This window comes from Aulostomus chinensis, chromosome 22 (assembly GCF_037954235.1).
Source record: "Aulostomus chinensis isolate RoL2024-O1b breed Wild chromosome 22, RoL_Achi_v1.0, whole genome shotgun sequence".
Classification (NCBI taxonomy): Eukaryota; Metazoa; Chordata; class Actinopteri; order Syngnathiformes; family Aulostomidae; genus Aulostomus; species Aulostomus chinensis.
Genome location: NC_141341.1, coordinates 6,750,395 through 6,764,765, shown reverse-complemented (window position 1 = coordinate 6,764,765; position 14,371 = coordinate 6,750,395). Strand labels below are relative to the sequence as shown.

Genomic DNA, 14,371 nt, shown 5'->3' with positions numbered 1-14,371 from the left:
CCTCAGGAGAAATTTTAATAACTTTAGCTCCCTTAGGTTTTGCCATGTATTGATGACAGCCTCAGAGCCACCAGTGTTCCATTGTTCACCTAAACTAATCTGTCATTGCCTTGTCACTGTAGTTTTAAGGAGCCGAAGGCGTTATTGCATGTTACGTGTCTTTTAATGCTCACAAGCGATGAGCGAAAAATAAACGTTTTGACTCCTACACTGTTTCTGAAGAAGCCGCAAGGCGACATGTGTGCTTCAGTGCAGATCTGAGGGGCAATTTGAGCTTCACAGCGTGTGTCAGAAATGCCAGACGAAGAGAGAGCGGTGGAGAGAAAAATCTCTGCCGGCAGATCTAATAAGCCACTGCTCTTCCTTCCTCTCATTCTGTTAATTTTATATTTCTGATCATTTGACTTCGTTTGTTCACCATCTGAACTGTTGCCATCTGCTAGACGATACAGAGTTCCCAACTGCAAACTGAACTGCTTTAAAAATGCATTTGTCCCCGTCTCCATCAAACTCCTAAACGAGGCTGTTTGAGGCCGTAGATGGGGGGCAGTGCAATCATTTTTATTTATTTTAGTGCATTTTAACTTGTGTTTTTACAGTGTGCTCTCATTCTAATTTATTTTAGTGGCTTTTAGCATGTGTTTTTTCGGTGCAATATGTATGTCCATATGCAATATGGCTGTGTAATTCTGTTCTGATGGTGGATGGGATGTCTTGCTTGTTGTTTTATTGTGTTTGTTCTTTCATGTTTGCTGTTGTTGGCATTTATGGCGCAGCTTCTGAGTCCAAGACAAAGTTCCCCAAGAGGTAACATAAAGTATATCTTATCTTATCGTATCATATTGTATCGTATAGTATCGTATTGTATCGTATCGTATCACATCGCATCGTATTGTATCACACCTTTTTACCCCCTTACTGTTCCCCTCCTCTCGGTGAAAGATTCTCTCAAGAACTTCTTTATAATGCACGATCAAAAGATATTTTTGTTTAGAAAAGCGGGTACAGCCCATGTAGTGATCTATGTTGGCTTCTCATCCAAAGAGACTGATAACATGTTTTGTACTGGGGGTTAATTAGTAGCATTAATAATCTTTGGATCGTCCATTTTGGCTCTGTAATGTAATGGAAATCTAACTAGTGGGAGATCTGAGGAAGCCAGCAGGGCAGCAGAGAAGCACGCTGGGAGAGATTTGCCAAGAAAAGCTCAGGCCACACAGCGAGTGGATCAAACATCTCACTGTTATTATCATTACATGCCCAGCATGAGATGTCATGCATCACGGGGGTGCAGGCATACATGAAGACACAGATACAAGCGAAAAATTAAACTTGAACTGGTACAAACAGCATTAAACTTAAAACATATTTAAACATATTCGCCGCACACAAGAAAGCTGAATTTCTTCTTCATTTAATCTTTAAAACTGGCTGACAGTGCTGTGCACCGAGAGTCAACATGTAGTCCTCAGGCTGCTTAATCACCTGGTGCTGTGTGGACTGCAAGGTGCTGGAAAAGGCGGTGCACGCTGCCTGGCACATCCACAGCTGTGAGCTGCCACCCTGCAGGAGCTGTACGCCCAGCGGTTCTTGGAGACGTACCGGAAGGTCACGAAGGACCCATCAACACCACATAACTGCCTGTCCTCCCTCCTGCCCTCAGGGTGGAGGTAGAAATGTCTCAAAAACACCTTCCATCTGACTAAGGAGCAGGCTTCCCCCCAGGCCACAAGAGTACTAAATAAATAACACAGACATGGACAACACTCCTCCAAGTGTAATGAGATGAAAGCCTCAGCAAAAGCAAGTGCATAGTGCTAGTTTGTTTTGTCGTGTGTGTTAGCTTTTTTATTTTACTAAATGTATATATTTATCCCAACAGTTTATTGGTTTATAGCCCCCCCCCTCCATATTTCACATGACTGTACTTGTACAAACACAGTGACAATGAAACATCTTGATTCTTGACACAACAGTCAAATTGACAGATTCATACCCTCGTCCTTAATGGTGCCAAGATCCCCATTCACCGCTGAGGCTAAACATTAATTTAGAATTCTAATCATAGTGGTCTTGTCTACTCAGACTCAGGATGTTTGCTCAGTATCATGTACACAAGTGATACAGCAGGAACAGACAACCGTGAGCCAGGGTCAACACGTGGATTTTGAGTCTAGACCTTACTTGTTATCATGTCTTTCATTAAATATTGCATTTCTCTGCTCTGGGTTCTCACAGCAGAGGTTTGTGCAGGCTGCAGGCGCACTGATCGCTCAAGTTGCTGGACATTTGATGGATTATGCATGAAAAATTGTAAACTTCATATGACTTGTATCATATGAATATTTCATGAGAATATGCTGAGCCATGATGCTGCTTTGCTAAAAACAAATGTATGCGTACATATGCAGACATTTTGGTAAGGCTGGTACAGATATTTATTTATTTATTAGGGCCTGAGCCAGAAGGTACTTCAGACGAAGACCCTATTATGTTTGCTCGTCTATTTATACATTTATAGATAGATAGATAGATAGATGGATGGATGGATGGATGGATAGATAGATAGATAGATAGATAGATAGATAGATAGATAGATAGATAGATAGATAGATAGATAGATAGATAGATAGAAAGATAGATAGATAGATAGATAGATAGATAGATAGATAGATAGATAGATAGATAGAAAGAGAGAGAGGGAGAGAGCAAGAGAGAGAGAGATCTATACGCTAACCGGGTGACTTACTGGATACATTTGCATGTTTATTAATGTATTTATCTGTTTACTATTTATAATTTCTGTCTCACCTTCTTTGTTTTGTCCATGGCCTTCAGTATTGACATATTCAGGTCTTCTAAGGCGCCAAGAACATTCTCATATTCTCCAAGGTGCTGGGAGAAATACTCTTCACAACAAGAGAGACACAAGAAGAAGAAACGTTGAGTGAATTAAGCAGTTGTGACAGGGCTGTAGGTGTTTTGTTGAAACAGCATTGGTGTGACTCCTCCGTGACATGGCCTCTAGCGGTTTGGTCATAGAGCATGCGACTGTCCTGGTTCTCTACTTGTGCTAGAATGATTGCAGATATTAGGTGATTTAAAATAGTAAAATATATGTGAATACTCAACTCACCACAGAGTTCGTCAGTGTCCACATTACTGCAAAATAAGAAAGGGAGAAGCGTGAAATTGAGCAAAATTAACCAGAGCATTTTAATCAGAGTGCTGGAGAAGATTGGGATGAATTCAGTTCCTACCAGGTACGAATGACAGTTTAGAGAGGCCATTTTGTCTGTGGTGAGTGGCCATGCATGTCATTGCATGAAGGAGATAAAAACTGACAGAGGAGTGGAAAAAAGAGGTGAAGAGGGTCCTAATTTGAGTTGGATCTGGGAAACTTTCCAGGAAAGTTAACATAACATAACATAACATACCCCCTAACCTGCCAGCTTTAATAGAAAAAAAGTTAGCAGCGTTTCCTCCATGAACGATCACACTGGTTTGAACTGTCTTCCACAAAAGCTGATGTTCACGAGGGGAAAGTACCGCGGCGATCGATTGATCCAAACAGGAGAAAGCACTTAGAAGTCTGATGAGAGAAGAAAAGGTAAACCTGAGGCTACACGTTTAACCGATTAAGGGACTAAAAAGCTCTTGCATGAGTTGCTTGACGGGACATTACAGTCACAGCCTAAAAATACGATCCATCAAATTTAATTTGCACATTGCAATTGTCATCACGTTTTAATTGCAGGTCCAAAACCTTCATCCACAATTAGACTGTCAACATACACAGATTTCATGCAGTAATGTGTCTAAGTATGGTGTCGTTTTCAACCAGAGCAGCTCGTGCAGCTCGATGACTCATTCTGTAATCAATATAGGATGTGATCTGAGCCTTCCAAATCACTTCGCCATCAGAATCCCTCTGTGTTTGCCTCATGAGGGCAGAGAAGCGGGCTTTATGGGTTCATGTTGGTTTATTGCAGAGGCAGTGTGAGGGAACATGGGGGGGGGGGGGGGTAAGCGGTGGAGCTACCACTGACAGGCATCATCAAAACTTTACAGCTATGTACAATAGGTTGTTTACTCCGACCCATTCGTTACGGTTTGTGTTCAAATAAGAACTTCTTTTGAAGATAAGGGACCATCCAGGTTTCAAAACAGAGTTATGACTTGCCAATTAAGAAAACAATTAACTGAAGCTGCTAGATGGCACCATCCATTCATCCATTCATCCATCCATCCTCCACTGCTTATCCAGTTAAGGGTTGTGGGGGGGGGGGGGGGCTGGAGCCTATCCCAGCAGCCTTCAGGCGAGAGGTGGGATTCACCCTGGACAGGTCACCAGTCCATCTCAGGACCAACACATAGAGACAGACAACCATTCACACTCACAGTCACACCTACAGTCAATTTAGAGTATCAATCAGCCTCGTCCCCTCTTGATGTCTTTGGACTGTGGGAGGAAGCTGGAGTACCAGAGAGAACCCACGCAGGAACAGGGAGAACAAGCAGACTCCACACAGAAAGATCCCGTGCGCCAGTCGAACCTGGAACCTTCTTGCTGTGAGGCAACAATGCTAACCACTGCACCACCATGCCCTGCACCACCATGCCGCCCTGCTAGATGGCACCTGCAACCTAAATCTTTTTCTCTTTTTTGGGGGGGACAGTCCCAGGACCTGAAAAAGATTAACACCAGAGACACAACAAGTTTTCAACTAAATGCAACCGGAGTTGCTGCACAGAAAAAGGCGGGGCTATGGAAGGCGCCCACTCCGATGTGTTTTCATGGGGCCCAGAATCTAAAGCTGCACGCCTGCTTTATCACGCACTTCATGATTGCTATGGTGAATTGAGTGGCGAACAAAACCACAACACTGAGAACTGGCGACACGGAGCCACGTGGTTGGATATTTGAAGCACTGACAACTTTTGCTCTGTAATGGACAAATGAGGAGTGAGACTGTGTCTTGTTAGTTTACATCAAAATACATAATTTTACAATGTCACAACTCTTTCTCTACCTTTTCAGATTAACATGAATTGTTTTTATAGCGCTCTGATGAGGGGTACATTTGTTTCATTATATATGGCTGGTGGTGCACCGTAGAAAATATTGGCAGTTTCAGTATGATGCCAGAAAGATCACATTTTAACTTGAAAAAAACAGTAGGACAGAACGGGCAGAGAAGACACACAAGGAGAGAAATTGCCCACCGAGTGAATGTCAGAAAATCAAGAGAAAGACAAAATCGATGGGTTTCAAAATGCTTCTTTAAAATGTGCATCGATTTGGCTCCAGTTTGTGTCGAGTAATCACAGCAGAAGCACAGTTCTGAGGCAGGCAACTTAAAGATGGGCTGTTATGAATCCATTTCTGTTGCATTTGTCTAAAATCCACCTGTCTTGGTGCCAGAAAACTGACAAAGTTGTTTATTTCATTTTATTGATTACTGCAGACAGCCAATTAATTTAAGTTTAATGAAAGGTGGCGATTGAATGATCGATTTTACATGATAGTGTGAGTATATGACAGTTTTAGTTTGACTTTTTTATGGAGTGCAATTACTTTTAAATCCATTTTCAACTCCAGCTGTGAAGAATACCGAATGAAATTGCAGTATTGTCATAATAGCGTTGCTGTGAATTTTTCATAATCTTGCACTTACAGCAGCAGCAGGTAGAAAGTTGTCTTGGAAAATGGAAATGCTCCATTTATGTAAGTTGTGCAGCTTCATCTGCTTTGACTAAGAATGTGTCCAACTGTGGTTGAAAAAACATAGTTGATTTATACCAGTGAAGGAAGATGCCAGATCTTCATTAAACAACTCACTAAATCAGTGGTGATCCCATAGAGCTGGAAGGAGGTGACACCTTTTAATATTTGGCTTTTGCATGAAAAGACTGATGCATTGGCCATTGCATCAAAATCCTGGATCCATCAGGTGGCACTAGAGAACAAACACTTACTATTAGTCTCGTTTTTGCCGGAACTCGGGAGCTGCCATATCGCCTTATTTTGTCATCTAACTTCCATTTTAGAACGGAAGTACCGAGGTACCGAGGTCAGGATGCCAGCTAAACGCTTCCGTAAGGAGGTGTCCCAGGCATGCCCAGCTGGAGGGGGGCCTCGGGCCAGACAAGGTGGGGGGACTACATCTCCCGGCCTGGGAACGCCTCGGGATTCCCTAGCTAAGCGGCTGGCTATGTTCCGTTTGGAGTAAAGAGGACGGAGCAGGAGAACCAATAATGTTAAGAGCATTAAGTGGAGAGGCTGGAACATTGTGGAGCCCCATGCTACCTGCACCCACCTCTAGAAGATGAGCCTCAATGGATCCCTGGTTGCCAAGCAACACCCACGCCAACTGGTTAGCGCTGGTTGACAGGCTAGGACTCAGGTGAGGGCCCTCGAAAAGCAAACTCTCCTTGTCGACCAAGCTCTCCGCGATGTAAATACTGGCAGGCTTTAGTACTTCTATATTTTTCATCGCCCGACGATCAACTCCTAATGAAATGAGGTAGTAGTAAAAGACGTCCCCGCCACAGCTGGCCACTTCCGCATGATGTCATCCCAGGTCGAAGCTGATTATGACGACACAATAAGGTGCCGCCCGATCGTCTCATGTCAGCTGTTTTATGTCCCCATTTTAAAATAAATGTTGTGGCGTTGTTTTTCAGGTATTTCTGAAAACAGAGTGGGGGGGGGGGGGATATCACGATTACCGGAAGTGATTTGTCCTTTAACGGAAGTCGAAAGACGACATATTAGCTCTGTCTTGATGTACATGTATGAGGACAGCACAGTGGGATTTTGATGTTGTTGATGTTTGTTACATCAGGCTCCCTTCCGGTAACATCTAGGTGGCGCTATGACTTAAATTTAACTTAACTTTAGACTCCCATCAAAAATGTAAAGTTTGGAGAAAAAAAAAAATCGGAGACAACAGTTTTGGTGACACTGTCTAAAATTCTCGATCTTCACTGTTACCCATCAACGAGTTCCAAAGGTGGTTCTGACCAAATGCGAGATGGATCTGGACTGGTTGACCCACAAGGAGGAGAACATCAAACGTGCAGTTTCCATTTGCTTCCTTATTTAGTGGGCTTCCTTATTTCCGAGTAATCCTGCCGCCGACAAACACCTCTGAGTACCTCTTTGGTTGGAAGTAATAAATCTTCACACTTGGGATGACAAAAAGTCCTCTAAGAATGTCTGACATAATTGTCACCTGCCTCAATGGTACTTTGAAGTTATTAGATGACACTCACACTTGCAAATCATCATACAAGCCACTTCTAATGTACGGGAGAGCAACAGTAACCCTGAGTGGTCCCCCACAGAGCATCCTTCTAATCCTCCATGAGGATGTTTACCTGTGGCATAAGAAGTCAACAAGCGTTGTTGTTGTTGTTGTTGTTGTTGTTGTTTTCTTTTCTTAAGAGAATATCAGGGAATTTTTCTGTTTTTCGATCACTTCTGTATCAGTTCACATCTGCCGGCCTGTTTCCTGCCACGATGGCGGGATTCAGCTGCTTCGGGGAACAAAGCTGAACCCGTCGTGTGGTCCAATGAGCACTCTGAGTTAACATCATGTGCAGAAAAGCAGCTGATCCCAGTCGGCCCTGTGATTTAACAGGAACTTATTGAGGCTTTATCAAATGGAATTGCCTTATTAGAGCAACAGAAACATTGATATTGTGTCCCCCCCCCCCCCCCCAGTCTTTTAATGACTAGAATGTACCCAGGGATTGAAGAAGGTATGCTCATAACTCAGGTGTTGTACATTAAACTACGGTAAAACAGGTCATGTATTGTTTTGTTTTGTTTTTTTTCTTTTAAAAGTAACAACATGTAACTGTAGCTGAAGTATGAGAAAAACTGTTTGGACAACTAACCTGGGATACAGAGGAACAGAAACATGTAAAACATGTAAAAAAAAAAACAACCTTTATTCTCAATATCTGGACAAATACACACACACACAATCACACACACTCTCTGTGACTGATTTTCTCCTGTTAGCTTCCTTCCTACACATCTCTTGTGAGCGGTTGTTCTTGCTCAGGTGTGCAACAGGCATCAGGGTGCCGTGTAGGACTGAAAAAGACACCGTGCTCCTAATTACAAGTCAGTGTCCCAGTTTTGAAGCTGTTATTTAAGGTGAAATGGTTGCGTAATGCCACTTTAAGACGGTGTCTATCCCTTCTTTTGTTTTAATGTCTAAGACGTTAAGCTCTCAACAAGACCAAAAAAAAAATGTCTTTGCAGAGTTTGTGAGGACAGTGAGGAGAACAGACTTCCCTGAGGGATGGAACACAGCCGGAGGCGCAAACCCATCAAAGTTAGTGGGATTTTTTTTTTTTTTTTTAAGTCTAATACAAGTGTCCCAGATTACAAAGCGCCCTGTCCTACATGATCAAATTCAGGAAGAAAATGTTTTAGTAACAAAGAGAAGGTGTGGAATTTCCTCTGTATATCAGTCTCTATCAATTTGGCGAGAGTGTCGTTTGCTGTAACAAGAAGTAAAATGCTCATGTTTTGGCAGTGGTTAAAAGTTCCTGCCCTTTTCCGAAGAATTTCGAGAGGACCTCCCAGTTGGTTTCGTGTAACAAACCATCTGGTGAGTCAAGGTAGAGCGCATTCAAATTCTATGAAAAAAAAAAACCATTGTGAGAGCATTCAAACTTTTCACAGGAAGGACCTGGAAAGACAGACAGGAGTTTCCTGGTGTGGGGAAACAATTTTAACCTCCATTGAAAGAGTAGGGGGTCGGGTCGTGAGAGCGGGGGACAAACCAAAGACAGATGTGCACGTTTGTTTGGGTGATAAGAAGGCTGACATGATTTAGTCAGGCTTTAGAGTCACCTGAACTTTAATAACTATGATCTTCATCAGATATCTACCCTACCCAGCTGCTTCATGGCTGGGATGAGGATCGGTACCTCTGAATCTCTGGCCATGGTAGGAGAATGGTGGGTTGTTCACTTCAGATAGGGAACAAATCTTTACTCCAAGAGAAGGAGTATAAGCATCTCAGCGTCCTGTTCGTGAGTTAGGGAACTGTGGAGAGTGAGATGGGACGCTCGATCGCACCGTCGTTATGAAAACAGAGGTGATCGAGGGGGCAAAGCTTGTGATCGGTTGGTCTGTCTTCATTCTTACTCACCCCGATGGTCGTGAAATAAGGGTCAAAAGAATGAGACCCAGGACTGGGTGGAGGGACTACTTCTTCACACTGGCCTGGGAACACCCCCGGGTCCCCCAGTCTGAGCTGGTCAATGTTAGGGAAGGGAAGTTAGGGGTTCCATGCTGGAGTTGCTACCCCCCACCCCCCACCCCCACCCCGCTACCCCATTTTAAATAAGTGGTTAAAGATGGATGGAGATATCTTTTTTCCCTTTTTTCTCTTCTGATTTGATTAGAAAGGATTTGTATGTTAACGTAATGTGCTGGTGAGACATCAGATTATGTCACTGATGTCAAAATTGTGTAAAAATGTTTCCAGATTACTGGAAATCGCTATCATTCAAGCTCCACTGGCAGCAGCTGCAACAGTAACACGCTGCTCACAAACTGATGCCTCAGAAATAAAGCGCAGTCAGAGTCCCCATATCAGTATTTTAATTCTGTCTCTTACAGGGTTTTTTTTGTGTGTGCATGCCTTTAGTAATGGGATAATGCAATGATTGTGTTTCATCAAGCTTCATGCTGACTGAGTGAATCCAGCTCGATTTCCAATTAAACGTATCAATATTATTTCAATAACACACAGAACTCTACACACCTGCTGGGGTTGTAAAACCCACCTCCCACTCGCACGCTGCTCACTTTCTGTTCCAATTAGCATGAAATGTTTCCAACTGATCATCCTCTACCTGCATGCAACCTCAGTTCCTCTTCCTCCCGTGTAATAAAACGCTAAAAATCATTAAACAGACTCACTCTGTGTTATGGGTATCAATCGTGTGGAAGAGCTCCTTCAATTCCTCGGCTGTCAGGACTCCGTCAGAGAAGTAGGCTTTGAACTCATCAAAGGACAGCTTCCCATCATCTGGGAAAACAGCAGGAAAGCATCGCAGTGTCAAGACAGCTCGGAGAAGACGAGGAGGACATTTCCTCAAATATTCACTTTTAGACAAACAGGACTTGTGGTTTGAGACAGCAAAAAAAATCTGCAGATGAGTAAGACATCAAATCGAATGAGAAACGTGCTATGAGCTGCAGGAATTAAAGAGAGTGTATTTTGCTATTAAAAGCTATTTTACCTTATTTACAGCGTCCACATAAAGGAACATTACCATTTTTTTTCTATTGGATGTATTGATCCCTGTCTCAAACGATCGGCCATTTGTGCTCTGAGGCTCTGAAATAATGAATAAAGACCCGAGTCGTATGAAATATTCACGAGTGAGAAATAATCACCATCTTAAAGTATGGAGCTCCAAACTGGATGAACGTCTGCAAATTGAAAAAAAAAACAACAACAACTACCTGCAACATGTTTTCCTTCCAGCTCAGGCTCCAGCAGTTTCTTACAATTTTTGTTAACACAAGGAGGCCGATGTTTCAATTATTACTGCTGACCTGCTCTGGAGGTGATGCTCAGTATGAATGTCATGTCACGAGAGAGATGTGGTGAGCAAGAGCCGCTTTTGGAGGATGTACAAAGACAAACACATATGCGCGCACGCGCACACACACACACACACACACACACACACACACATCAATCACTGTGACTCACTGAGGATGAGCTCAGATCATCCTGGAACAGACGTGACATGTCAGAGCTGCTGTTTACACAACAAACACGTGGGATGACTTCTTATCATGCTGCCTGACAGGACCTCATATGTGTCTTCTTAAGAAATAACTAAGAATGTCACACTATAATTAATTCAGATTAGTTATTTTTGGACAGTATTGGAATTACTTAAAAAAATATCATACTCTAGCTGCAGAAAACACTTTTAGAGTCTATTGAAATGTCACGAAACCTGATTCCTGAATACATTGAATATGTTTCTCATGTAATGAGGATAAAAACATCATCTATGTATAATCTGTGTGTGTTCTTATTGTGTAAAACCAGATGAAATGATTTACGCTATTTTGCTTCCATGAAAGAAAATTGGCAATTTAGCACTTTCACCCTTTTTTTCTTTTTTAACATGTTGAGGTTAAATCACTGAAGAGGCTGTTTTAGTCCCGGCAGTTTTGATGTTTTACTGTAATTATTTTCAACCAAACCACACAACTGAGACTGCTCTTTTTAAGATTTCATCGACTTCCACATAAATATGTCCAGTGGTAAAATTCAGTCACCAGGTCTCAGTGCTGCGATCAATGCATTTTGCCACGATATATTACGAGGTAGACTGGAAAACTGTGTTCCTGGCACAGAACGAAATTGGTGTGAATCTCACCTTGTGTTTATAGGTAATTACACATGCGATCAGACTGAAATGGCATGCAGAGTTCTTCGAAGCATCATTCTTGGGCCCCTATAAAACACCTACCTGGTCCAACAAAATAGATTAAAATGTCGTGTCTGTAGCGCTTTTTAATTGCCTTGTGTAGATTTACGAGAAAAACAAGCATGAGAGTATCTCGCTGTGGATTTTATACAGCTTTGTGGAGTATTGTGCGTTAATTAGATTTCACTAAGTTAGAGCAGAACATTTTTATAACTGGTTCTCATGGTTTATTGTACATTTTATTGCAAGAAAAGTCAAAGGAAGAACAAGTCTTTTTTTTTTCTTCCTTTTTATGCTTTGAATTAAATTGTTTGGGGTGAAATGGTTTGTAGAAGCTCTCTCACTACACTTCACAAATACTGGAAATGAATCAATTGCTCAACTGGACCTGGACCACCAATCACACACCTCTGAGCCTCCAAGTGTCACCTGGCATAATTGAAGTGTCTAACTGGTTCAAAATCTTTGAGGGTTTTTCTTTTTCATTATTGCTCTGACACTGGACCGCACTGGGTATGGTCAGTTTCTCGTTTCCATGGAAACTGAAGGAATATCAGCAACGAGTCATGATCAGAATTTCATTGAGGAAACGCATCTGTTTTCAAACACACAGACCTGAGGGTTGAAGTGACACCAAAGACAGAGGAAGGTGTTAAGTCCAAAAGATCTCATATTTACCGTTTTTATCTGCCCTCCGCAAAATCTGGAATGAGAAGGTAAAAGAGAGGGAGGTTAAAATCATCAAAGTTAAAATGTGTGTGGCTCATCGATCACACTCTCAAAAGCAGAGCATCATTAAATTATTGATAGTGCTGTCCCACAGTCCAGAGGAGATGAAAGGCAGAGTGGCAATGACCACATCAGCTTTCAAGGGATCTCTCGCCAACCTCAAAATAGCTGCATTGCCCACTTTCTCCTCTTTAATCTTGTTAAGAATCCAAATAAGCTTCAGATATGTTTGAACATCGTCACTTTACTAATTATGACTGCGTTTAATTTTGATTTGGTTTCTGTTATTTTAAATATTACCTAAGTATTTAGTCCCATGACTCTGGGGCCTAATTATTGGGGATATTTTTGTATCTTTTTCTCAGCTTTTTATCTAGACCTGTGTGGGTACATTGATATTTCAGTTTTACAAATCATAGAATCTTTTCCCTTTTATCTCCAGCTCCCCTTAGCCCATCTATCTGATGGATTCCTGTGCATGTAACCCTGCTTCAGCCCAGGAATCGCCCATGCAAGTGCTGGAAGTCAGGACAAAATGTTGTATTCATTCTAACTAAATATATATCATTCACACGTGAAAGGAGTGTGCAGATGTGTTTTTTTGCTCTCCACCTGTGCAACTATCTCAAGATTCTGGTGCTCTAAAGGTTTTTGATGACTTATGACAGCAGACAAGAGCAGAGAAATGACTGATTCAAAAAAGCCGCACTCCTCCTCCATTTGAGGAGCAATGAAACGACATGTAGAGTAGCACAGACAATTCACACAAAAGACAATTCACACACTATTGGCTCTGTGCAAGATTTAAACAGGAAACAGCGGGTGGGGCAGTGTCTTCCATCTTAATTAGCGGGCGCTGGGAGAGCACGGAGGGAAGCACATGCTCTCCACCAAAGGATCCCAGGTCGTAATTAAGGATTAAGGATAAAGACATCTTTCTAACAAGGTTCCAGTCTTGGACATGTCCAATGTGGATGAGGGAGGCCTCATCTCCTTGTCACAGCAGGGATTCCCATCGAGATGGCTTCGCGCGTGCATGGGCTCATGTGCACTTCCTTAAACTGAATCTGACTACGACAAAAAGAGAGATACTGAATTGATCGAGTCGGAAATTGCATCCACTCTGTCATCAGAAAGCAAAACTCTGAGACTATTTTGAACCCAGTAACAGTCCTGACTGAATGTGGGAGAAAGAGTTCTGCAGTCTGCTCACCTGTGGGACTTCAAATATTCTATTCATTTACAAATGCTGACATTCTTCAAAGAAGGAAGCTTCAATGTAATATTACCCGCCAGAGACAGGATTCTTTTAATGTACGCGGCTTTAATACGTGTCTCAAGTGTTTGACCCATAATCACTGAGCAGATGAGCAGGTGTCTAACGAGTCACAGAGACAACTGTAGCATGCAATGATTCCATCCTGCACAGACTGGAAAATCAATGGTAGAATCTGCTGGTTTGCTCCAAATTACTTGGATTGTGCAGAATATGTTTCTTTTAAGATGAAGATTTTCCATAACTCCAATTCCGAGAAGCACTCTTTTGCAAACCGAATACCTTCCTCCCCTCATGCTCGTCGGTCTGTCCTTTATTCTGACAAAATGACAGAATCTTCACCCTAATCCATCTCTTCTTTTGCTGCCCCAAAACATTTTAGTGGCTCCAAGTTCTCACGTATCTCTACTTGAATGTTGTTGGTTTCAAACCTTGGTTAATTTGAGTCTATAAATCGCCCATAAATCGCTCTATGTGTACTGACTTTCTCGATACCGTGCCTATTGCCCCATGTCAGTTGGAATTAGCTTCAACCCCACCCCCACCCCTGACCCTCTGGAGGTTACAATGATGGATGTATGGTCAGACAAAATAAGACAATTCATGACATCACATGAATTTTCAGAGAACATTCTTCTGATGTGTCATTGCACAAATAATTAATCAGAAAAACAGGTACCATGGACACAATAATGATAATTCATTTTTAGCCACATGCACCCATCTGATTTTATATTCTCACACAAACATACAAACATGTTTGTTGTACAAGATGTGTTGATTTAAGGGAAAGCCAGGCTAAATAGGAACATCTTTAGATTTGTTTTTGGTCGAGTCTAAGATCAGCAGGTAAACATTCCGCTTTTTAGACTCAGATTG

General features: G+C 42.1%; 1 protein-coding gene and 1 long non-coding RNA gene across 2 annotated transcripts in view; one reads left to right on the top strand and one right to left on the bottom strand.

The window, feature by feature from the left end:
* Positions 1-14,371, bottom strand: part of necab1 (N-terminal EF-hand calcium binding protein 1) — a 33,283-nt gene that overhangs the window by 16,938 nt on the left and 1,974 nt on the right. The window contains exons 2-5 of the mRNA XM_086193603.1: positions 12,166-12,190; positions 9,953-10,061; positions 3,137-3,162; positions 2,812-2,909 (exon numbers count right to left, since the gene is read on the bottom strand). Coding sequence (XP_086049729.1) covers positions 2,812-2,909; positions 3,137-3,162; positions 9,953-10,061; positions 12,166-12,190 — 258 coding nt within the window. The remainder of the gene's footprint in view (positions 1-2,811; positions 2,910-3,136; positions 3,163-9,952; positions 10,062-12,165; positions 12,191-14,371) is intronic.
* LOC147240543 (uncharacterized) lies at positions 6,019-12,790 on the top strand. Its single transcript, XR_015111261.1, has 3 exons — positions 6,019-6,407; positions 8,279-8,351; positions 12,659-12,790. It is a non-coding gene; the product is annotated as an uncharacterized LOC147240543 (long non-coding RNA).